Here is a 25,397-nt window from a genome sequence, read left to right as displayed (position 1 = left end):
TCACACCACATTCCAGTGCCAAACAGAGGTGCTACTTACATCGTCCCTTCTTAATAAAAGAATACCCATTTTTTCTTACATGTATTTTTCCAAATCAAAATAATTCAGTGTTGACATCTAAATTTTCACTTTTTTTTCTAAGGGGAGCAGAACAGTTTGTTCTGGGGAAGGGAAGGGAAGGGAAGGGAAGGGAAAGGAAGGGAAGGGAAGGGAGAGGGGAGGGGAGGGGAGGGGAGGGGAGGGGAGGGGAGGGGAGGAGAGGAGAGAAAAAAAGAAAAAATATTTCAGAACTTACAATTCATAAAGCTGCTACTCTTTAGTAATAATTAAAGCTATACAAACAACAATCAGAAATTTAATATGCCACATCATCTTGTAATTATCACTCAAAGTTTTTGCTACTATTGCAGCCTGTGCCTGCAAGTAGCTAAATATGTATGATTCTCTGTAACTTCATTTTTTTGTGTGTATTATCATGAAATGGTCTGTGTCTTTCATTAAACTTTAAGGTAATATTTAATTATTGGTTTATCTCTATCGGTGTAACATAAAAGAAGAAATATTCCATTTTCTGTAAGAAGAAGGAAATTAAAAATCAATTTCTAAGCCATGTCATTTTGAAAAGTAATTTTAAAAGCAATGAGACTATAATTTTGAATTATATAACAAAACACTTCATGTTTTAGAGCACACAAAGGTCATGTGTTTAGTAAATTCTACTTAGTTTTCCAACGCAGCTCATATTTTGTTTGTCCTGCCTTTACTACCTTCACCTTCAGGGTAGTGCAATATGAATATATATGAAGACCTGATGTTTCTTACAGCTGCTTGTATTTCTGAGCAGTGACGTTCCCTTCTTCTCTGGTCTAGTATGGTATTTGAACCTGTGATGGGTTAGTTGCCCTCTAAGAACCAGCATCTGTTCAAATTCCTGAGCCCACTGGTGCTGACTACCAGGCATCCTTCTGTGGGGTCTTTTTCCACGGGGGATGCTCTGCCGTAGCCTTCTTTCTCCTTCCCCCCCCCCCCAGGCCTGAGCCACAGAGTGGGGCAGTGGGGCTCTGACTACACTGCCAGAGCACCATACAGCCAAACGTCTCAAGTGCTCTGCAAATATCCACAAACTCTTGCTTTAGAGATGATAATATAACATGAGAAATTAAGATCACAGGTATTTTATAAATGGGTAAACTAAGGACATGAAGGCTAAGTCACTTTCCAAGGGCTGTGCATATGCAGGGCCAAAAATAACAATAAAATCAATTATGCTTAATGAAGTCTATGAAATAGAATCTCATCGAGTACATTTTACTTCTCCCACTACTCAGTAGTCTTTAACAAATCCTTAACTGGCATAAATTACAGTGACTTTCCTAAAACCATTGAAGCTCTTCCACTTCCCAGAAAGAGAAAACTGGCCTGTCCATTTTCTGAATTGCCTTTTCTCTCCTTGCTGGAGGAAACAAACCCCAAAACTTTTTCATGCCTGGGATCCCTGAGGATATGGTATTAAGCTTGGCTGGTACTGAAATTTGGAGTAGGGCAACCACCTGCTTTACAAGATTTCAGGCAAAACCTGTTGGTTTTAGCAAACATACCTTGGTGGGTTTTTTTATTTCAGTCTGCTGTTGAGATAGGAAAATGCAAGTAGCCCAACATCTTTTTCTACACTTCTCTCATGCAACTGGTAAGCTCTCAGAGATGCCAACGATATTTGAAATGGTTGAGCACCATTTCATCTGAAATGATGTAGCAGTCCCCTCTTGTTGCTCGCCTTCGTCATGTGCAGCATGTGAAATATCTACTGGGTAAGCAGCGATTCAAAGGCCCCTTAGCAGCTGCTGAGTTGCTCATTCAGTTTGGCTCTGGAAATATTGAGCCAGAGTCAGATCAGATGTACAAAGAGCCTGTGAGCAGAGTTACGTGACTATAAACTTGGTATGAGAGGAGACCGAGCAAAACAAAACAGATGACAAAGGCACGATTTGCTTGCTGTTAACGATGCCTCTCTAACATCACAGGCTATCTTTAAGCTATATTTTCCACTGCATTGCTGGCTTGCAAAACTTTTAATGGAACAAGTTTTTCTGGCAGAAGAACACTGATTTTTATCTTTAATGAGCAGCCTCTCTATCATTTAGCTTCAGGAAACAGCTTCCTGGTTGTAAACTGCTTGAGAGTACTGACAGTCAACTTCAAAAGCAGCCAGGAGAAACTTCTTTCTCGCTAACTTTGGGAGGGCATTAAAAAATGCTGAAAGGTGCAGATGATGTTGTGATGGAGCAGGACAACTCTGCTTCCCGACATGGAGAAATGACAAGTTGGGATATCAATGACATCAAACTTCCCCAGGTATGTGTCTATGTCTTAGAAATTTATCCAGTTCTGACCAGTCGTCACCATTTCACCGCTGATCTCACACTTTCTCAGTCATCTATGCCTCATTGCCTTTATTCTCTTTGCACCTCGAGGTATGGGACAGTGTTTTACTGAAAAGCTAGAAAATATTAAGCAAATTCTGAAGTTTCCATGTATTTTTCCTTAATCGTATTATTGAAAGACCTGCTGATACATGAAAAATAGCAATCCTGCAGATGCGTTGCCTTTGTAGTCTACTGGTGGATGAGGTGCAAAGAAAGAGAGAAAAATTATTATCTCCTGCTGTGGGTGCTCAATTAGAGATGTCCAGGACCTGCTTTTTGCCCTGGGTAGTGTTTTATGAGGAGTGGGCACAGCACCCATGACTGCCTTGCAACTCTGGCTGCTCAGCCTAGCTGCAGATCGGGCTCCAGGCAGGTGGGCTGGCTTTCCACACAGAGGCAACACTCCTTTCAGGAGCAGCTAGGAAAAGCTTTGCGGAGATTTGCTGAGAAGCAGAATAATGATCTTTCCCTTCCTCGGTCCTTTTCTAGTCCTCTTATCTAAAAATTTCAACCGTGCTCTCCACTGAAAGCCCACAGCACCCCGCACGCCAATGTCATCTCCCTGTCCCTCACCTCAGCATATTTGTGCCAGATTCCTCCTGCTGCAGTCCTTCAGCATCCAGCTCTGCCTTTCACCTCCCAACCCTGTCTTCTTACCAGATCCCAGGCTCTTCCCTACTATCCCACCGCTCTTCGCCCAAAGCCTCCATGTCCCAGGCTGCCTCCTTCCCTGCCCTCCGCCCCAAGGTCACCTTCACCTGCATTTCAGCCCGGAGGCTTCCTCCACACCCTTCCCTACACTATCCGACGGCTCTGGGGGAGCGCAGGACTCTTCCTCCTCTCAGCTGATGTTCTTGCTGCTGTAATGGCTCTCAGTGTCTGGGATCAGCAACTTCAAGGCAATTCCTACTAAGTTTTTGTACCCCTACAAGACATTTTCCCTCAAAACCATCAGCGGGTATGTTAGATGCTTTGCACTTACCGCAATTTACCCGCTGAGGTGACGGGTGTTTGGTCTTTTGTTTGGTTTTTTTTTTCATTGAGTTTTATTTTTATTGTTCCTTACAGTGTTGGCCTGGTTGGTTTTTTTTGCTTAGTCCGTAGCAGTGAAAAAACCCCTGATGAGGATGTCAGGTCTCTTTGTTTTGGACTTCAGAAAAATCACTGTGGAAGTCTTTCACGGTGTTTAGACCAAAACGAACTAAAGCCCAGAACTAAAGATCTACAAACATGGGCATAGTCTCAGTGTGATTCAGTATTCGCCCTTTTTCCAGTAAGTTGAGCCAAATCAAGCTAAATGATTCAGTGTAACGCTGCTGTGAATAGCCTGAAAGGCAAAGCAGGATCTCTGCCATGAAAGCTAACAGAAGTTAGTCAGGCAGTGACTGCTGCCTGCAAGGAAAATATCTGCTATTTTATGTCAGGCGCCCTATCTTCCTCTCCTGGGAGGTCCTGCACTAGAGCTGGACCCATGAGTGAGTGAGAAGAACCTCCTGGCCAGGCTTTCCTGATGCTTTGGGGCTTGTGGGGAGCCACAGGGAGCTGTGGGTTTTCTGCCTTATCTCCACTGGTCCCTCCTGCCAACCAGCATCACCGGCCAGGGTGCTGGAGTCACCCGGGCTAGAGAACACCCAGCAGAGGACCAGGTCTTCTGGGTTCTTGCACAAGCTTTTCTCTTCCCCAGCCTAAAACATGGCTTGCTTTGGTCTCTCCACAGGACGTAAGACAGATAGACTGGTTTCAAGAATGGCCAGATTCCTATGTAAAACATATCTATAGCTCAGAGGATAAAAATGCTCAGAGGCACCACAGCAGCTGGGCCATGAGAAACACCAACAACCACAACTCTCGCATCTTAAAAAAGTCCTGCCTCGGGGTGGTGGTCTGTGGCAACGACTGCTCGACTTTGGATGGGAAGAAGATCTACCTAAGACCAGCCATATGTGATAAAGCTAGGCAGAAACAACAGCGTGAGTATGAACATGGCTGTTTATTAAATGGCACTTCAGAAGTGAACACAACATAAAAGAAATCAAAGTAGAGGATACCCTTTGGATTATCCAACCTTCCTGCTGCCATTCGTTGTATTCAAATGCAAGTCGATTTTGCAACAATGCGTTTTACATTTCTTACTGTTTGGGGAGGAGTTGTTTGCTTTCTTTTTTTTTTTTTTCTTTTTTAATCCCTATTTCTGATGGTTAGAGATTGATTCCCAGCCTTCTCAGGCCCATGAGTGAGGCTACTGAGAAAACTGTGCACTGCAGACAGCTTCCTGCTGTGCTGTGCCTGCTGACCTGAGTGTTGGCTTCATTATTACCTGGGCCCAAGAGTAACTTGGGAGGCAAGCCTTGCAGGAAAGAAGCTGCTCATAAACTATGATGACTGGAAAATAGGCCTCATAGTCATGTCACCGGAGCAAGACAATGCAAATAAAGAATACATGCACATTTTTAACGAGACCATTCCAAACAACTGTTCATTGCTCAGGAGAGCTAGCACATGCTGATTTCTGGATCTGATGAACATTTTGGCTAAAGAAAGGTATTACTCAAGCACTCAGTGAGGACAGAATGATGTCCTCCAGAAAAATTGGACAAGAACATGTATGATATTCCAGACACTGCCAAGTTAAAAACAACTAAAACTGATGATGATAATAAATGATAAAATAATAAAGCTATAATAGAAATAATTTTTGCCAGTTATATTTAATAATTTAATAATGGGACAGAATAAAGGCAATTATAATTTGTTTTATGCTTACATTTGAAAGTTTTTTGCATAGTTTTTCTCAGTGTAGTTTCTGGGCCCCAAACAAGAAGTGGCAATCCACCACCAGTGAACCGTTGTATCACACGGGATTCATCTGATTAGTGTTGTGCAGAAAATATTTCTCACCGTCTTTGCTCCAGGGAAATGCTGTCCAAACTGCAGTGGACCCCTGCGGCTCCTTTCCTGCCGAGGCCATGGTGGTTACCCAGTTACCAACTTCTGGAGGCACGAAGGCCAGTTCATATTTTTTCAGGTTGGTTTAAAATTACCTTACATTATGCAAGGTAATTTTAAAGACTGTTTTTTTAAGATTGTTTAAGGACACTTTTTGCTCCAATAAATAAGGGTCATTGAATATGAAAAGGTCAAATGACTGTAAGGAGAAAAATTTTCACAATGAGTGGGCAAGGTCCTATGCAACCTGATCTAACTCTGAAGTTAGTCTTGCCTGAGCAGGAGGTTGAGCTAGACATCCAGAGGTCCCTTCCAACCTAAATTAGCCTACGTTACTATGATTTTACAGCATATTATATTTTTCATTTAGGATCCCATGAAAACCTGTTGATTTTGAAGCTGTTTGCCTCAGATACATAGGAACCAATGAATCTTCAAAAAGTCAGAAATGTTATCTCAGCCTCTTCGCCAAGGCACCATGCGTAAGCATGAGGCTATCTGAGAGCAGAAAATGGTTGTACCCAAGGGACTTTCTATGGAAAATGCCAGCTGTGCATTATATGTAACTTATATCTGGAAAATAGTGTGTGCAAGTGTTTAAATAATGGGCAGTAGTTCTGGAAGCTGTAGACCTAGTTTAGTACCATAACCACTGGCCTGTCTCCTATTTTCCAGTCTTTCACTTATATGCAGGTTAAAATTAATTCTCTGTGGAAGCTAATGGAAATTAATGTTCTGATACACATGTCTAAAGTGTGAGAAGAATGGAAATGACTGCAGGGACACTGTAGCCAGGCTGCAGAAGACCTTGTTGCTTCAACTGGGACTCTAGTGTAGGGAGGCTCTTCTGCACATAAATGTGGTGCACTGGTTTCATGATTTCAGAGAATTTCTACCCCGTCACACTTCATCTGAGATATGTTTGTTACTTGAGCTCACATTAAATAAGCCTTATTAAATACAAAGCATTAAATCAGGCCATATGTGTGGTTTTGGCCTGTGCTGCAAATTCTGGTCCCTTAAGGTTAATAACAAGGTTTTTTTCTAACTTTAACATATCATAATTCCTTTCTAAAGTCCAAAGGAGCTCATGACCATCCACGTCCAGAAACAAAACTAGAAGCAGAAGCAAGAAGATCAATCCAAAAAGCACAGATGGCTTTTTCTCCATCTTCTCCAAGATTAAAAAGAATCCGGGAGATTGAGGTAACTCTTATCATCAATCAATGAAATGGTGGGCTCAGTGATCCATGGTTCAAGGCACAGTGGAAGCTATCTGGGCTTTGGGTCTGGGTAGGAGCAGGCTTTACATGTCCACATTCTGCCTCCCCGTAATCAGACCAAGAAGGAGCAGGGCTGTCCTGAGCATCCTGCTCTGCTCAGCACTGTCATCCACTGCCAGCACCCCCCATCTGGAGCCTCTCAGGGCTTGGTGGCAGCAGGGGATTACATCTATATGGGTAAATAAAGCAGGGCTGGAGGGCAGGCTCAGTTATGTCACTATTCATATGGTCCCTGCCATGGATTTGGCCAGTGCTAGCTCATGCTCACAGACAAAATACCCTGGCACGGGTCAGGGGGACAGCATGTGCCAGGGACCATTCCCTAGCAGGATTTTGGGCAAGGTTGCATCACATTTGGGTCCCTTCACTGTACACAGCTGCCTTTGAACCTACCTGTGCCCCTATGTGCCACCATGCTACAAGCCACAGGCAATAAGAATCTTAAGCTGATGCTGCCCAAATTAGCCCTTGGTGGGCTGCAACGCAGCCCTTGCATCATTTCACTTCAGGTCCAGAGGTCGTCCAGGGCCAGGATGCAGTGCGGACACCACCAGGCCATGCCTTTTGGTCCCTGTTACCGACAACGGTCTTTGGCCTCATTTTATTTAGCAGCATGGACAGAGCTTTATAGCCCCAGTACTCGCCTTTTTTAAATGCAGGAAGTGTCTTTGGAAAAAATTCCTGCAAGTTCTTTGTTAGTGCTTCTCCAGAAATTAGATTATTTACAAAGAAATCTGGGAATAAAGTAATTAGATATTTAGTCTAATCAGTATTGACATTGAAAGAGAATATTAGAAGGTTTAAATTGGATTTAACTTATAGTATTGATTGCACCACCCCATGAGAAAATTGTGACAAATGAACGCTTGAAAACTGGGAAATACTTTTGGCAATAACTGAACTCAGGAGGAAGATTCGTGTATGTGTGTACACATACACACACATACACTGTATACTATTTTGCTATAGAATACAATATATAACATTACCTCTATGATATGTCTATCATATACTGTGTATGGTATCTTGACAAAACAAACTTGTCATTAACAAGGCAAATCCAGAAATCCTTACTCCTTTTTCCTCCAGTCCCCCAACCTTTACTTAAGAAAACCCAGTTACTTCAGTAGCAGGCCTGGATTGCTTTATTCACAGACTTAATGCCCACCAGGGAGACAGATGCTCTCCTGCAGGGCAGCTGCCCCTGAGCAGGATTTGGCCACCTGCAGACCCTCAAGGGCTGTGCGGGCACCTTCACATGCAGGAGGCACTGCCTTGCCTTTGGAAAGACAGGGGCAGGTCATGTTTTCTCCACATTGATGTGTGTCTGGAGGTCCTCCCCTGACATGGAGGAGGTGCCACAGAAAAGCAAAGGCACCCTCCACCTCTGCTTGTCCCTCCTGGGTTTTGCCAGGGTTGATAAGGGGAAGGTGCCTCACCTCTGCCTGGCGTGCCCTGCTTGCTCTGTGGATCTCCAGGAGGGCTTTGAAGGTAGAAGAGTGCTTTGAAGGACTTACAGAAGCACTGGCATTAACGCATCAGCTGTGCTGGGTGTGCAAACACTTGTGAAAACATTTAGAGAGATCCCATGGACTGCCGCGTGCCTGATGGAGGGAACCAGGCAGAGCAGTGAGGCTGTCTCCAGTGGCCTTCCTTGCAAAGGCTGTGTTATACACGACTGTACACCACCGGTCTTCTCATGCAGTTTGTCTTTTGAAGTGCTAGAGGTGGTGCATCCTCCCCAGCGTGGTGTTGGGGATAGTAATCAGTGCCCCTTCAGCTACAGACAAGAGGGATAATTGGGCTGGCTGGGGACAGACTTCTTAAATGGATGACGTGGGGAAGCAGAGGGATCCAGGAGGCCAAGAAGTAGATTAAAAGAGTGAACAGAGGAAGTTAAACCCATTTCAGTGGAATATGAATTTAGGAGCTGCAGCTATTTGTACTGGAAATACTCAGGAGGATACTAAAAACCAGAGATCAGGAGTGTCTCTCATGGAGACACACTGACTTGGGATGGGACAGTCAGAGAGTACAGGACGAACTGGTGGTGGCCTCTTGACACAAGCACCTGGGAACATGAGCATAAGAAAAAGCAGCTGAGCCACTGTGTAAATCTCTAACAAATACAGAAACAACGATTTTCATATCACTGGTTTAATTCTGTCCCCATGAGCGCTAAAATAGTCCTCACCTAGGAAATGTTACTGAGCCACGTGGCTTTTTTTCTTTTATACCCGAGCCTACTGGTCTTACTGAGGTCAAGTTCCCTCTAGACATGTCTTCGTCTTTGCCTTCCTACATCTTCCTGGTGTTTTCACTTTGAATTGTGTGGGAATAGGAACAGACCAAAAATGTCATAAATATCTAATTGTAGATCCAGCTCTTCAGCTGGTCTGACTCTGTGCCGTCGCAGTGATACCATTTACCCTCAGCAGGCTTTCCAGTTCATGGCTCTCCAGCAGGTTTTTCTTGGGAATAGCCCATCATATTTGTGTTCCGCCAAGACTGGCTGCGATACAACTAACTCAGGAGTCTGATCTGACACGCAGAACCTGTGTCACTGAATCTGCAAAAAGTCTTCTGAAAAGATTCAATTTAATATGCTTACAAGAGACCAGGGAGGAGAACTTTAGAAAAATGTATGAGCCCAAAATAGAACAAGGGATAGATAGGATGTTTTCTCTACGGTGTCAGTGGGTCTTTAGCTGAAGGTGGGCTGGGTTCTGCATCAGGTTGTTGGAATTTCTTCTCACAGTGAGTGGAAAACAGCTGAAAGGAGCTTTGCTACTCTGGCAGTCAGCAAAATCACTGTAATTAAATGGATGCAAAAGCAGAATTTCAAAGAAGACAGACCTGTAAGTACTCATCAGAAATGATAGCACAAAATTAGTATCCTGAAAGGAATTCTGAAAGTTTGCAAAATTATAATCCAATAATTAGGGCAATTGAAGAAGTTGTGAAATATCCAGAACAAAAGACCCAGAAGAATAATTCTTGTGTGCAACTCCCTCCCTGAATTAAATTTCTGTTTGTGGGGTAAAAAAATGCAAAGATGGGAAACTCTATGAGTCAGAAATAGAAGTAGAGTCTTGAAAAGCTGAAGCACAATATTATTGTAGTGAACAGATCACTTCAAAACAATCAGTTTTAAAAAAATCACACTTAGCTTTTCCAAATGCCATAGAAAAAAAACCCACCTGGTGTGTTAAATGTATTAGCATAATTTCATTTTCAGGTGCTTCTTCAGTATATGCTGGCAGTGGACCTCAAGGGCTGTGAATGTGAGGTCTAACAATTCTTTTGGTGCAAGACTGGCTTTGGGCAAAATCTGGTGAAACAAACCCAGACCCGTGATCTGGGAGCCCTGTTTGGTTTGCCCCTAAAGCCCACTGGCACTACCCTGCAAGGAGGCTCTGCTACAGCATCTGCTTCTTTACCTGTGTTTGTTGAATGCATCGGTGAGGGTCGCATACGGGACAGCTTTCATCTCGTGCTGCTGGACTACACCTTGTTTTACTAAACCACCCCTTGCTTTCCCAAGTCTCTGACAGGTGCAATGCCGACGCGGGAGGCTTTGCCTTCGCTTCTTTCCGAGCCGGATGCTTCCATGCCGCCTGCTCATTTCGGGAGACATTTAAGCAAAAGCTCCCAGGAGCTGACACCGGGCAGCCGCTCCGGGCAGCCGCCGTACCCAAGAGCATGTGGGGAGGACGGGGGCTGCGGAGAGGCGCCCACCTGGAGCAGGATCGCGGCCCTCGGGAGGACCCCCGGCCCCAGGAGGCCTGGCGGCGGCCCTGCCGTCCCCGCGGCCCACCCGCCTTGCGCAGCCCCTTCCCAGCACGTCCTGCCCGTGACAGAGGGCGGCCATGACTGCTTCAGGCCTAACGCTGGCCCTTTGGGGGATGACTCCTGTGAGGAGAAGCCCCCGCCGGCCTACAGCGGCCGCTGCCTCCCTCCGCCGCCCTACCCTGCCCCTCAGGGCGGGCCCTGCCCCACGGCGAGCGGGGCACACCACCTCCGCCAGCTTTTGGCTCCTCCGAGGGGAAGCGAAGGAGACGGAGGGCGCCATATGGGTCTCAGCTGCTGCAGTGACGACATGGGTTTTAACCTGCACCCCTTACGGTGACCGGGTTTAAATGTCCTCTCTCCCCCCTCCTCTGGCAATGGGCTTAATGCTCCGTCTCTGTTGCAATGCAGATGTGGAAGTGCTACCACGCCAATTCCTCTTTAGCTCCTCTTGCAGGCCTCGGGAGGGGCTTTCATACCTAAAGGCTTGTCTCTGTTCTTTTTTTTTTTTTAAACTGTTACATTTTCCCCCACTATTTCATTGATGTAATAAAAGGTATCAGCTCTCCTTTACAGACTACCTCGCTGCCATTCTGGTTTGGTAGCATTTCAATCCCTCTTGAAACACAGTTTGTTCAAGCCTGTGGGACTTGTGGAAGGTGCAGATGGATGACCTCAAGGACCACAACTCTCCTGTGCGACCCTCTGCACTCTTCCATCTTCTTCTGGCAAGAATCTGGGATCTAAGTCCCTCCACTGCACCAGCCCTATGAACACATTGTATAGAATCATCACAGAACAGTTTGGGCTGGAGAGGACTGTCAAAAATCATCTACTCCAACCCCCCCTGCCATGGGCAGGGACATCCTTCACTAGATCGGGTTGCTCAAAGACCCATCCAACCTGACCCTGAACATTTCCAGGGATGGAGCATCCACCACTTCTCTGGGAACCTATTCCAGTACCTCACCACCCTTGTAAAAAAATTTCCTCTGTAAGTCCGATCTAAACCTACCCTCTTTCAGTTTAAAACCATTGCACCATTGTCACTACAGGCCTTGGTTAAAAGTCTTTCTCTGGCTTTCTTATAATCCCCTTTCGTATATTGAAAGGCTGCAATATGGTCTCCCCAGAGCCTTCTCTTCTCCAGGCTGAAAAAGCCCAACTCTCTCAGCCTTTCTTCACCAGAGAGGTGCTCCAGCCCCCTGGTCATCTTCATGTCCCTCCAGTGGACCCGCTCTAGCAGGTCCATGCCTTTCTTGTGCTGGGGCCCCAGAGTTGGATGCGGTACTCCAGGTGGGGTCTCACCAAAGCGGAGCAGAATCACTTCCTTCGACCTGCTGGCCATGCTTCTTTTGATGCAGCCCAGGATTCAATGGACTTTCTGGGCTGCAAGTGCACACTGTTGGCTCATGTCCAATTTTTCATCCACCAGTATCCCTAAGTCCTTCTCTGCAGGGCTTAACCCAGCTTCATACATGTATATATTCAAGGCGCCTTGCTGCTTTTTCCAGCCACGTTTCATTTCTTTCATTGCAGACTGTAACGAATCCTTCAGCACCCTTTCCATACATCACCCCCCTTTCTGACCACTACTGTAAGCTCTGTTTCAGCAGGAGCTACCAGTTCCTGACATTTGTTAAAAAAGTAGGGCGCCAAATACGAATTTTCTTGCCTGAACTTAGTGGCCAGCTCAGAGACCTTTGGCAAAGATTCCTTTCTCTTTTCCCACAATTCACATCCGCATGATTTTCCTGCATGACTAGCCTCTGCTGCTCTCTGGACAGGGTTTCAGGGGCCGCTGGCCCTCACCCTGCAGAGGGAGGCACTGACACACGTCCCCGCTGCCACCTCTGCAAGGAAGAGCTGAGGGGTGTCATGTCTGGAGCCACATTTCATGGCTGGTTCCTCTAACCACCAAAAAGGTAGAAAGCCTCGGCTCCATGGGCTGCCCAGCTGGCGGTCCTAATCCTAAGCCTGCCCTGCCTGCGGAGCAAGCCGTGCCCCGGCGGTCTGAGGCAAAATAAACTTTTTATTGGGATGAGTCTGAGAGAACAGTATTACGAAACAAGTAGCAATAAAAACTTCACACTACCTCAGACTGTGGTGTATCTTGTGTCCATCAAACAGGTTCGGTCTTATCATTTGTCTTTTTTTTTTTTTTTTTTGCTTGTTTTCGTCTTTTTAGATTCCCTCTTTTTTTAAAAAGACTTTGGAATGTATTAGTTGCTGAGGAAACCACTTTAATTGCGAAGGGTGGAGTTCAGAGACATTTACAAGACAAGAACAAATTATATTTATAGAGTGCTTCAAAATGTTTATTGCAATTTGTAAAAGAGGGGACGCGTAGTGATTTGTTTTATGTGGAAAAAATCTAAATGTAGATCACAAAATGACAGTCTGCTGTTGTATGTAAAGGTCAGTTCATCAAACTTTTATTTTAGTCTGTGAGTTACTCCCACGTTAATACCAAACTTTGTGTGTTTTATGACGATTCTTTGGATCAGTAACTTGGAGAAGGAAACTTTGATCACGGATAATAACAACCTCCACCTCTAAGACAGAAAAAGGGAAATCAATAGGAGCCGTAAACACCTGTGCTTCAGGAGGTGAGCTGCAGGACGAGGGACAGACAGGTCCCCCAAGACTGCGTGTCCCATAGCCAAGATTCCTTTGCGACTGCCAATCCAGTCACACCAGCGAGGACAGCGCAGGGCATGGACCCTGCCTGCTGCCATGCTGCTCTGCCTCGTCTCGCCTCTTCCCTGAATTCCTTACCTCTCTGCTGCACCGCTGCCAGCATCACCTTTCATACAGACGTGTGGCTGGAGGGCTCCTCAGACGTAGTTCCTGCACTGCGGTACCCTCAGTTCCCTTTACACACACCACCCCCTTCCTCTGTTTTTAAAAACTTCCAGCAAGGGGGATTTGACAACCCATCCCGTAACCTGTTCCATGGCTTCACTGTCCCAGTCCCCACTGTTAGTATTTTTTCCCTCATGTCTGATATTCTTTCCTGCAGAGCAACCATTTCTTCAAGTCTTTGAAGATGGGCAGTGTCCAGTTACTGAGTTTCTCAGGTTTCCTACAGGACTATTACTACCAAACCTCTCTAAAAGACATTTAGTACCAAACCTGTATTCCTGCCTGAGATGCAGGAAGCTTTTTGTTGGTTTGCCTTTAAGTCTGAACCAAAAGGCTTCCAAAACGAAACCTATTCCTGCGAGCACAGCTCCACTCAGCAGCTACCTGCCATAGCAGGGCCGTGCCTTCTTGCAGCTCCCATGCTCGTAATTCTGTGCACCCAGGACTGTCCCACAGTTTGGGGGGACCCCCAGTCCCCATTCATGCAGTGTTCATCACACCCAGTACGTTTCCGAGTGGAACACATTTCGTGCTCAAGGAGAACAGGTTATTCCTTTTTTAAAAGGAGGAAACTGAGACTTCATGATTTTTCTAAGGTTAAATGCAGAAAGGCTTTCTAGATTTACAAGCTGCCAGGGTCAGTTTGACCTTTCCATGTTCTTGCAGTGACTTCTGTGCTGGCAGCAACTCCCTCCACTTTTGGTACAATCAGCGCAGTGGGTCAATATAGTGCCAAATTTATATCCGTTTGGCTCAAAAGATGAAGATACCAATCCCAGCTCTGACCTTCACAAAAATGACTTTTTGCAACCTATTTGGGATATGTGAAAAGAAACATATATATGTCGCTGCTTTAAGCCTCTTTTAACGAGCTCTAAGGTATTGTGCCCAATTGGGCGGTGATAAGATTCAGAGGTGAAAGATGGCACTAGATGCATCATCCTCTGCAATTTTAAGAAAATATACTGAACACTGAGGTTATTCAGGGTAGCTTCATGAAGAAACACTAATTGATACGTGAGAATCCACCCATAGGTAACTCTGTAACCTTACTTTCCGCTGCAGAAAATGGTTTTCTATAAGGCACAGCTGTGGTAAAATGTTAGGAAGGTGGCAGAATGCAAGGAGGTCAGGATGTGGATGATTACACAGGCAAAATGTTTTGTTCTGGCTTATCGGTGTTTCAGATGGCTGTAGCTACTGCCAAAGCTTATGCAAATATCCCTGCATGGCATGGATGGTCTACACTTGCTGCTTTCCCTGGGTCTTAGCTCTGAAAGCACTGGCCTCAATATTTAAGGGGTAATTCTTTGGGAGTAATCCCTGCACTTGCACCGAAGCAAATATTTTTTTGTATAAGGGCTCTTCTGAGGCCATCAGAGAACCACAGCAATGTTGCTCAGAATGATGTATCAGCCAGACTGTATCTTACAGAAACAATGCTTTTTTGGGGGGTGGGTGGGGGTGGGTGCGTGTTGACTCATACAACATTTAAAGATGAAATCTAAACATATAATCAGAAGGAGTTATCTTAATAATACAAGGCAGCAGCTGGACACCTCGATTTTTTAGTGTATTTATCCTCAGAATATCTTTGTGAGAAAGGGAAATGCCTCTGTATCAGTCATACCAATGGGGAGATGAGAAGGCAGAACAGGGATTTGACTCACATCTCTCCAGCCTGGGCATGTACCCTGCTTTTCTTCTGGCCTCCCTCTCCCCGGGGCCTCTACCTTTGCATGTGAAAAGAATTGCAGGTCAGACTGAGCACAGCCAGGTGTTTTCATTTCCCTGCCCTTTGGCAGATTGAGGCTACAAACCATTTTATATAAACTGCAAGGTTATGGACTATTTTCTAAAATATGGTTCTAAATGCATTCTCTATCTTTTTAAATGAAACAAGTGTGTCAAACTGCTGGTGGTAGAAAGGACTGCAGCTGAGGAAGCTTTAGTGGATACAGTCCAGGTAATTGTATAAAGCTTTTCTTTCCTCATGGCCTTTAGGAGGTTTACTAATCCATGTGTCTGGTACTCCTGGAAATGTTGCTCCGCTTCCCCTCAATGTAGTCATTTGGGGCTTTTTAAGTAATTATGGTCAAAGAGTTAGAATGTGACCATCTCATGTGTTTTGCTTTATTGCAAGAAAAATGTAGAAGTGACCCCTGTGGTGGATCTCAGCGGGGATATGGCCTGTGTGTGCCAGGAACAGGCTTTACGTGGCAGGGCAGCGACTGGCGTGGGGACCCAAGGGGGGCAGAGGAGGATGGGAAGGTGGCGTAGTTTATTTAAGAAGAAAAAATGAAGGAAGTCTGCTGGTGTCAGAGTAAAAATAGATGCAATCACTAATCACGGCAGAGCGTGAATAGGGTATTAACATTGCACATCTGAACACCCTAAGCAGTTTGGACCTGGCTCTTGTGCAAGCTCTGCAGACTGGCCCTGATTCAATACAGTGTGCCTTTCTCCCTGAGCTGCTGCAGTTCCCAGGCACTATGGGGTTTTTGACTTTCACAAGGTAAACTTCACCAACATTGCTCACCTCCTGGAGCAACGAGGATTCAACATCCATGCAGGAGAACCAGGTTAGGGAGCACTTAAACAAACCTGACACAGGTAAGTCCATGGGCTGTGATGGGAGGCACCCACGACTGCTGAAGAAGTTGGCAGGTGTCATTGTGAAGCCGCTCCCCATAATCTTTGAAAGGTCACGGTGATACGGAGAATTTCCTGAAGACTGGAAGAAAGCAATGTCACTCCTGTCTTCAAGGAGAACAAGGAAGATCTGGGGAACTACAGCCCGGCCAGCCCCACCTCAAAAATCTGCGAAGGTGATGGAGAAAATCCTCCTGGAAACTGTTTGCAAACACATGCAAGACTAAAAAGTGATCGGGAGCAGTCAGCATGGATTTATGAAGGGGAAATTGTGCTTAGCCAACTCGATAGCCTTCTACAATGAGATGAATGGCGTGGTGGATGAGGTGAGAGCAGTGGGTGGATTTTTTTATCTTGACTTTAGCCAGGCTTTCAGAACTGTCTTCTATAACATCCTCACAGACAGGCTGACAAAGTGTGGGCTTGCTAAGTGGACAAGGCTGAAATCTCAGCTATTCTGTGATTCTGGGAACATTTTGGATCAGCCATAGCTGTCCTCATACCAGACAGTTGCAGGCTCCAGATGCTTCTGCTTGAATTAGCTGTGTACTGCGTGGCACATCCAGAAAGTCATCCAGAGGCCTGAAATACTGGGAACACCCTGGGGCAGCAGGACATGGCTTTTGTGGCCCTGCAGGCAGCAGCATAAGCATCCTTTGCTCTCCTTGTTGGATTATTTGATTTGTGAGCAACGCGAGATGATCTCCTGTACAGCAAGTAGTTCCTGAGGCACAGATAGCTTCGTCAGAGGACAGGGCAAGCCAGGAAGGTCTTTGGCCAGCTTTTCACTCTGAGCTCATTCCTTCTGTTTCCAGTTAGTAACTGAGGAAGTAAAACCGCCTTGGAGGGCTTGTCTCAGATGAGTGTTTTTCACTTCTCAAAACCAGTTATGCCAAGATTCAAACTTCACATCATTTGGTAATTGTATCATCAGTGATGTGGTTTAAGTCTTCTGTTACCAAGGGTTGCCCAATCTATTTGCTCTTCTAAAGACAGATAGTCATGAATAATACAAACCACAGCATGAGAGTGTCCTTTTTGCTCATTGCTTTCTGTGCCTAGTGGAAGCTGTTGAGCAAAGGCCAAAGCCATACGGCAACTGGGCATCCATCTCCTTTTTGCTTCCAGAGGAGACAGCAAATGCCTGTGGCAGGATCAGGTCCCTCGCCCCTTTGCCCCCAGCAGAATGTCCCCACCAGGGCACAGTGGGGACCGGCTGGTGAGGCCTTCTCCTGCCCCAAACACCAGGTGAGGAGTGGGGGGGGCAGCGACATGCTGCTCTCCCCATGTCTGCAGCCTCTCCCCTGGCACCTGAGGGTGGCAAAAAGAGCTGGTGGCATCCCAACCTTATACTGGACTCGGGCACCTAAAGCAGCGAGTAACGGCTGCCACGTGAACAGCTGTGGCCAACCTAATGTCTGTGGATAGTGTAAACTTTGGGTGTTGTGAAAAGCTGTTTGCCGAACATCTGGATTTCCTCTGCTCAAGTCACAGCAAAGACGGGAGGAAACCATCATCTTCAGCCCAGCCAGCAATGGTCCTGGGCAGAGCAGGATCCCTGGAAGCAGGGCCCTCCAAGCTGACAGCAAAAGCAGCAATACGTTTCGGGAGGAGAAGGGGTAGTTTGCGTTCATTGCCTCTGGACTTCCCTGATTCCCCACAAAGAGCAATGGGATTCCCTGTCTGAGAGGCCAGGGATGGTAGGACAAGGTGGAACATGTGTAAATGGCATGACTGGAGACCCACTCACCCCTGCACTCAGAGGACAGCCTGGGGGCAGGAGGAGGGCAGGAGAAAAAAGAACAAGTGTCCAGCCTTGGGGTGGGTGAAATACAGGATGAACAAACAGACCTTGGCCGAAGTGAGTTAAAATAAAAAGCAAATTGCTGTTGTCTTGTGGGTTTGCTCCACTGGAGTCAGTGATCCTTACTGGTCTTTGTATGTGCTTAGGAGAAAACTTCAGGCCAGACTGTAATGCTGCCCCGACCTTACCGCACTTTCATGCACTAAATCACCCCACCAAGAAGGACTGAACTTCCCAGAGGCCCCACTTACCTGCCAAGAGCCACCCCCAGAGAAATGAAAACCCAAAGCTGTTCCTCTTCGTACAGATGGGTTAGGGAACGCACCAGCCCCATCCAGGCAGGGGGATGCTGTCTGCATCGGGGGCTGCTCCTCACTTTCCTTTGTGAAACACACAAAGCTCACCTGAAGAGCATCACCCAGCAGGCTATCGAGCTGCCGGTAACCTGCTCTCCTCTCCTCCTCTTGGCCAACAGGACAATCCACCACTGGGAATGGGCAGAGGGAGGGCTTTTCCCTCCAGTTCAAGTGAGGTATGTTCTGGTTTTATTTCTATTTTACAGCTCATTAGTTAAGAATAGTTGTACAGCTAATTTAACAGGGGGTTCTGGCGTGACTTGACAAGCTCTAACTTAACTGAAGCACTCGGACAAGGCACTCACCAAGTACTTCACAGCAACGATACTAAAACTCCTGCCACGCACCAGCCTCCTATCACAAACTTCCAGAAAATGCTCCTTCAAAGATACTATCCCATGTACAGCTTAACACTGCTCCCTCCCAGTGCCTTGTGGAGCCCTTCTTTTGGGAGCAGAGGAGGTTTGCCTGACTTTGTTAAATTACCACGTTCACTGTTAACTCCTTTATACACAGCAGTACTGCCGAATGTGAGGAAGAAAGGCTTATCTTCAGCCAGATCAAACTATTGTCCATAACCGTGATTTGCATGAGGAGCCTGCTCAAAAACGTGTCTGTGGCCCTCCTGCAGTGTGGCTGTGAGCTCCAGCACTCAGGGCGCCCGGTCCCAGCCCGGCTGCAGGAGGGAGAGCTGGGCTGCTCCATGGCACGCAGCGGCTGGGCTGCGGTGGCTTCAGCTGCTGGGTGAAGCTGCGGACTCTCCGTACAGCGGAGATGAGGCATCTTGCTGTCAACAGACAGCACTCAGCCTCCCCTCTGGGTTGTCCTCCTGTGTTCCCTGATCTCACCCAACCCCGTGATAAAGCGTGGGATTTGCTCTTTGCTGTAAAACCAATGCTTTCTCAAAAGGTCCCTCACAGGCACCAAGGGAGTGCTTCAGTATTTTTAAATGGTTGGTCTCTCGGAAGCCCTATTCCGGTAAAAGAAGAAAACCTCATTATGCAGCAAGAAGCTTAAAGTTTTTCTGAGTAGATCCTTTTAACACTGTCAATGGGTTTTTCTTGACCACCCCCCCCCCGCCCAGGCAGCATATGGCTACTCTCCTCCAAGCCTGATCACCCCTTCATCCTGGGAATATGGTGTCCCAAACTCCAGACAGCCTCCTCCCTCCCTCCTGTCATTGCAGAGTGGATTTACATTTTTCCACACTTACTCTCAGAGGTTAATTTCACTTAAAAAACTCATTCAGAACTTCTACCTACTTGATTAAAACCATGGTCTTACAAGGCAGAAATTGTGAAGCTGGGGCTTGGCTGTCTCTGCCACTCTCCCTCATGAATTCTTTGAGGTCTAATAAAGGAACGGTATAAAAAACTATTAAAGTACTATAAAGGTCATGTGTGATGATATAAAAACAGAAAATAGACATCATATGGCAGGCTTTCTCTCCATGGAGATACTAGCAGTGTCTCTTTCCACCCATCGCCTACTTTCACCAAACCTGTCGGAACTTGGTGTAATTGAATCTTTGGTCCCTCTATCAAATTTATTTGGAAACTGGTCAGTGAGTTCAAAAGTTATTGGTGGAAACTGTTAGGCTGACAAGGTGACTGCTTAATACTTCATTTCGTTAGGGAACTGGCTGAAAATCAACCTGCAGCAGTCATAAGGCTTGGAATCCAGGCAGGCTTTGATGACAGTTCACTGGAGGGTGAGGGCAGCACAGGTGTATTTGCTGCTGCAGTTAACTGTTATTATCCAGGTAAGCCATATAAAGTGGACTTTTTTTCATCAAAATAGTCTCTTTGTCTTCATGATGACTGTAACTTTACCAGCTGTTACCCATCCTAGTCCTGGTGATAAATGCAGATTTATAGCAAGGGAGTAAAAGTCCTGTTTTACCTTATCCTAACCATGCAGGCTGGCTGTGCGTATTTAGTAGATGCAGACTTGTGGGAACTTGGAACTACCTCCACGGAGCTCAGTTCCTACACGTGATCGGCTCTACCTGTGTAACCACAACACAACTCTTCCTCCAATTCGGGAACAAAAGTCTTTCCCGCTGTCTGGCTCTTGCCCGTTCAAGGAATCAAGCCGCCAGGCCTGGGCTTCAGGAAAGCTTCAGAGCAAAATGAGGGAAAGCTTAAGCTCATACGCAGCTTCATGCAGGCCAAGATCACTCCTATGTGAAATGTAGGTGGTTTGGGCATAGCTACAGTTAGGATTGCCTGGCCAGGTTCTCCATCATTAACCCCAAATGCCTCATGATGAAGGCATACTGCCAGTGCCAGGGAGACAGGTCAGCCAGTGTCCTCCCAAGAACGGCCCGGACTCTTGCCCAGCGAGAGTGAGCCCCACCATTTGGGCTGTCCTCACAACTGCACGGCCTCTCCGTCCCCAGGGCAAGTGACGGAGAAAGATGGAGTTTGCGTCACCACGCTTCAGCCCACCCTGCATTTAGCCATACAGATGCTGTCAAACCAGTTGGCATGCTCTGCACTTTTCTGAAACACAAGCGTCCTGAAAAACTTGCAGACTCTCACTTTTATCCACATTTTCTCTAATACATCTGTATTTTAGTAGTCCTGAAGTACTACAGCAGGGCAAAAAGCACAAAACTGAAGGACAGCACAGCGACTAATTCTCTTAGATCTTTTGGAAAACTTTAACTCAGGCTTGACTGTAAAACTGGGGTAACTGATCTTTTCTCTGTTCATATGCCACAAGTTTAAACTTTGTTTAGGTTACAATTATTCTACAGCAAACCATCTACCAGGACTGATGAGAAGCAGAAATGCAACTTTAGCATAAGATGATCAGGTATGCTGCTGTGCTGAAGCTCAGTGATCACCAGCTGACCAACAGTGCGCCCCATCGTTATTTTTTTTATTCCTGTGAACAGTAACAACATGCTGACGATACACCGTATGATTTTGGTCTCATAAAAGACTCTAAATTAGTGTCCTTCAAGAGGAAAGAAGAAAAACTTGATTCACTGCGTTGCACATACCCGGACAATTATTTATCTTATCATCACATTACTTTTTGTGGTAGTTTTTCAGGTTCTACAGACTTTGGTGGGTTTTTATGTGAAATGTTTAAAAAGGCACACTTCTTAAAGAGGGAACAGTTTCCAAACAAAACTGCTGGCAACTGTTTTGTCGGCTGCTATGAAAGTTAACTGCCCCCAATCTTCCCACTTTATTACCACTGGGAAATGCAGCTGACTTTAATATCTGTAAGTGTATTTTTCCCAGACTTTACTTTCCAGATCACCATCTGTCTAGACACTGTCAATTACCAATATGTGTACTCAAGGTGAGTTTAAGGGTACTCAATATTTTCTTCTCCATATGATTAAACTCCCAGGCAGCACTGAACCAACCCACTATATTCACGTTTGTCATTTAAGGCAGATGCCACATTATCCAAAACAAATTAAAGACCTTTTCACTGATTTCTACTGAAACCAAAGTACAGAAGTTGTGGAACATACCCTGAATTTCAGAGCTCTTCTTGCAAGTTATGTAATAGAAACAATCTTTTCCTTGTGTATCCCCCACACCCCCCAAAAAACCCAGCAAGGTGTGGGAAGGATTCAGCTGAAATGAGTTGTGAGTTAACATTGCTGTGCTGCTTTTAGCTGGGATAGAGTTAATTTTCTTCATAGTAGCTAGTATGGGGCTCTGTTTTGGATTTGTGCTGAAAACAGTGTTGATAACACAGGGATGTTTTAGTTACCCCTGAGCAGTGCTTATCCAGAGCCAAGGCCAATTTTCTGCTCCTTACCCCACCCCACCAGCGAGGAGGCTGGGGGGGCACAAGGAGTTGGGAGGGGACACAGCTGGGACAGCTGAACCCGACTGACCAAAGGGATATCCCAGACCATGGTACGTCATGCCTCGCATATAAAGCTGCGAGAAGGAGGAAGGGGGGGGACGTTCAGAGTGACAGCGTTTGTCCTCCCAAGTCCCCGTTAGGCGTGATGGAGCCCTGCTTTCCCAGAGATGGCTGAACACCTGCCTGCCCATGGGAAGTGGTGGATGAATTCCTTGTTTTGCTTTGCTTGCGTGCGCAGCTTCTGCTTTACCTATTAAACTGTCTTTATCTCAGCCCACGAGCTTTCTCATTTTTACTCTTCCAATTCTCTCCTCCATCCCACCAGAGGGGAGCGAGCGAGCGGCTGCGTGGGGCTTAATTGCCAGCTGTGGTTAAACCACAACACACTGCTTACTAGAAAGAGAAAATGGAAAAGCTTTTGAGGAGCAATCAGATTGATGACACCCATGCCCGTATTAATCTGTACAGAGAATGATTTGGCTGTGCCTGCAAAAGAACAATTACATTTAGCTTAAATACAGTTTCCCCTAAGGAGCTTTCAGTGCAGCTGCCCCTTTCTGTAGATGCCAGTTACAGAGCACAGGTCAGCAATTGCCAGCAGGTGCAGAGCCAGCTCTGCGTGCGTCGGTGCAGACGTCAGGTAGCCCAGGACTGAGCATTTTCATTCTGCACATTGTGACAGGCACGGGGGCCAAAAGATTAAGCTCTGTCGATGTTTTGATCTCCAGCACTGCTGCCCTTGGAGAAGATGCCAGAGCCACTGGGATAGATCAGCTAGAAAAACAAACCCTAAAACCCCTGATACATATACCCTTAATGAAAACTGATTATAATTGATTATAACTTTCATACATGTTTATCAAATTTCCTTTATAATATGAAGAGATTTGTGCCTTTTCCTCTACTGAATCCCATTCTCCACCAGCCCCAAGGTGTCTGCTCCCCCAGTTGTCTTAAAAACAAAGTCAGCTGTTTGTGTGACCACAGTTCAAGTCAGGAGACAAGGACAGTGGGCTTCAGGGGGAAAGAGGAGAAAAAGGACCAGTATTTTGTACTTTTATATCTTCTTCAAATGTGCAACTGTGAGCTGATAAAAATTAATGTCCCTATAAACATATCTGAGTTGGCCAACCCAGGTTAATAAACACTGAAGTGTGAAGTACTAGACCTGAACCCAATTTCTTAGCAGTGTAGCAAGGAGCTTCCTGAACTCCCCTTGCAGTGAGACACCTTCATGCAGTATCTTCTTAAAAACATGAGAAAGGATTGCTTCTTTTTGCTTCCCAAAGATAGCACGCGATGCAATATCAAAGTTTGGGGGAGATCCTCATAGAAGGTAAACACACTTTCAGGTCACGGGTTCACCTCTCTCCTCTAGCTGAGGTACTCCATTCACATCCATGTTTACCAGTTCTATAGGGTTTCTGGGGAGACATTGTCTTCCTTATTAAAGCTGTTCTACAACAAATAGATTCACTGTACATACTGCAGGACAGGATGACCAAAACCCCCCAAAAGATGTCTGCCTGGCCCTGGCTAGGGCCAACAACCTTGCCCTAGCAAACCTGGACTCTGAACAGAAACATTCAGAGCAGGGCAGGGACTGAAACGATGACCACTGCTTTGGGAACATATGCTCTCCAAGTGGCAGTGGTTAAGACACACTTCCTTTCAGCACACCATCCTTCGTCATATAAGGATGCTCCTGCTTCGCATATTGGCTGCTTCAGATCCCATTTGGAGGCCGGCCTCCTGGAGTCTGGGAAGCAAACTCAGGACTGAAGGCTCCACTCTGAGATTCAGATACTTAAAATCCCTTTGAAGAACTGGCCTTTTGGTCTATTGCCATTCAGTTGTGTTATCATGGACATCTTACTAGTGCAGAAACCTAAGGAGCTGAATGCTTGGCAGGCTAAGTGTAATGATAAACTATTGCTTGTTGCATTTTCTCTATTTTTCCTGTAATGTTCTCAAACTTTAAATAAGCTGTAGGGAAAAATAAATACACTCGGTTTATTAAGTACAAAAGAAAACTTCAAACTGTGGCATGCCACCTAACGGCAGAACAGCAACACTGTGCACTGGTACCAGTAAACACATCAGGAAGCCCCATCCCAAAGCTCTTGTTTATTACTAAGCTGCAACAACCTGCAGGGGTAGTGCTACTTTGGGGGGGGCGGATCGAGCAAGCAAATTCCTTTGCAAAAAAAAGTTTGCAAACTCAACCAGGCAGAACTTCCGTTTTAGCAACTTTAGCAATTTCTTACCATTATGAAGTAGAATTAATGAAAAGAAATTTACTTCAGTTGTAAATTTAGCATGGAAACATGTAGGGGTCACAGTGCTTATACATATCTTCTCAGGGGAAAATGCATTCATTCGGAAATAAAATGTGTGGAATAACTGTCTACTCATCTTGGCTTTCCACATTAAAGAGTAATTTAATTTGGCAGGATTTACTAGTCTTACTTTTCTTAGCTTTGCATTATATCCAGCTATTTCTCATAGAGCATTCTGAGGTTAAACTAATAAATGTGCTACAGACAACTTCAGAAGATGTCAGAATACCTGCAGTTGCCAAGGTACGAAGGATGACAATCCTAAAAGATGCAGGAATATTGTCTTCACAGGCAGTCATGTTTCATGGGGTTTTTTTCTATTCATACTCTGAATATGTGTTCCATAAAATCACACTATACTGTAATTTTAACACCTGCCTCTTACTGCCTTGAATGATAGGTACACGTCAGCGTGGTGCATCTGGACTCTTTCAGATGGGCTATGCTACCAGAGCTGAAAGCGGTTTTAGCTAAAAGAGAATGCCACTTTTATACATCCCAAGAAGTTCCATTCAGTAACAGACTCTAGTTTCTCCTCCAAATCCTTTGATTCAGCCAACATTATCTAGGACTTGTGGTTTTAAGAATTATTTTAAGGACTCAGGAACTATACTCTGGACAAGACAGAGGTAAGGCAAAGCATTAACTGTTCCTTTTAAGCAAAAAATTATACAAGTCATTTTACTAAGAAAGCTGCTAGTCTTAGCATAAAGGACAAAGCTTGAATCCAGACTGACTATCAAATGGAAGGCTTTGATTTCTTTACAGGTGCTATTGATACTAAATAACATATGTAACATTAATTTCTGAAATCCAAACTGTTTCGCAAATGTATATCAGCTTTTATATTTTTCTCATCTTGGACAGTAGAAAAGACAAAATGGAGAAGCACCTCAACAGTTCAGCCATTTTAACGTCAACAGAAGTTTCCAAATACACTGAGACGCATTCCAGGGGAATTTTCTTGGATTAAAAAAATCAAAACGGACTCTATTGTTTTCTTTCTTTAAACAAAAAACCTTGTGTAAACACCACGTGTTTTTGAAATTCTGACCAGCTTGGCTCACGATTACTGACTGAATCAGCAGCTGAACTTAGCA

At 45.4% G+C, this 25,397-nt stretch overlaps 2 protein-coding genes across 2 annotated transcripts in view; both read left to right on the top strand.

The window, feature by feature from the left end:
* LOC104317661 (glutathione S-transferase 3) overlaps positions 1-25,397 on the top strand; it is a 113,708-nt gene that overhangs the window by 21,990 nt on the left and 66,321 nt on the right. The window lies entirely within an intron of this gene.
* Positions 2,188-11,169, top strand: GCM1 (glial cells missing transcription factor 1). Its single transcript, XM_009929421.2, has 5 exons — positions 2,188-2,352; positions 4,141-4,393; positions 5,336-5,448; positions 6,447-6,575; positions 10,197-11,169. Exons 1-5 carry the CDS (start codon positions 2,251-2,253, stop codon positions 10,779-10,781), a joined length of 1,182 nt encoding a protein of 393 aa, XP_009927723.2. The 5' UTR covers positions 2,188-2,250; the 3' UTR covers positions 10,782-11,169.

The sequence above is a fragment of the Haliaeetus albicilla genome, chromosome 18 (genome assembly GCF_947461875.1).
Source record: "Haliaeetus albicilla chromosome 18, bHalAlb1.1, whole genome shotgun sequence".
NCBI classification, from domain to species: Eukaryota; Metazoa; Chordata; class Aves; order Accipitriformes; family Accipitridae; genus Haliaeetus; species Haliaeetus albicilla.
This window is presented reverse-complemented; position numbering and strand designations above follow the sequence as displayed.

Bases quoted from the DNA above. Each gene is read 5' to 3' on its own strand.
- GCM1 (XM_009929421.2), top strand. From the start codon at position 2,251: ATGCTGAAAGGTGCAGATGATGTTGTGATGGAGCAGGACAACTCTGCT. The intron at 5,449-6,446 runs GTTGGTTTAAAA...TCCTTTCTAAAG, and splicing joins GCCAGTTCATATTTTTTCAG to TCCAAAGGAGCTCATGACCA. The intron at 6,576-10,196 runs GTAACTCTTATC...TGCTTTCCCAAG, and splicing joins AAAGAATCCGGGAGATTGAG to TCTCTGACAGGTGCAATGCC.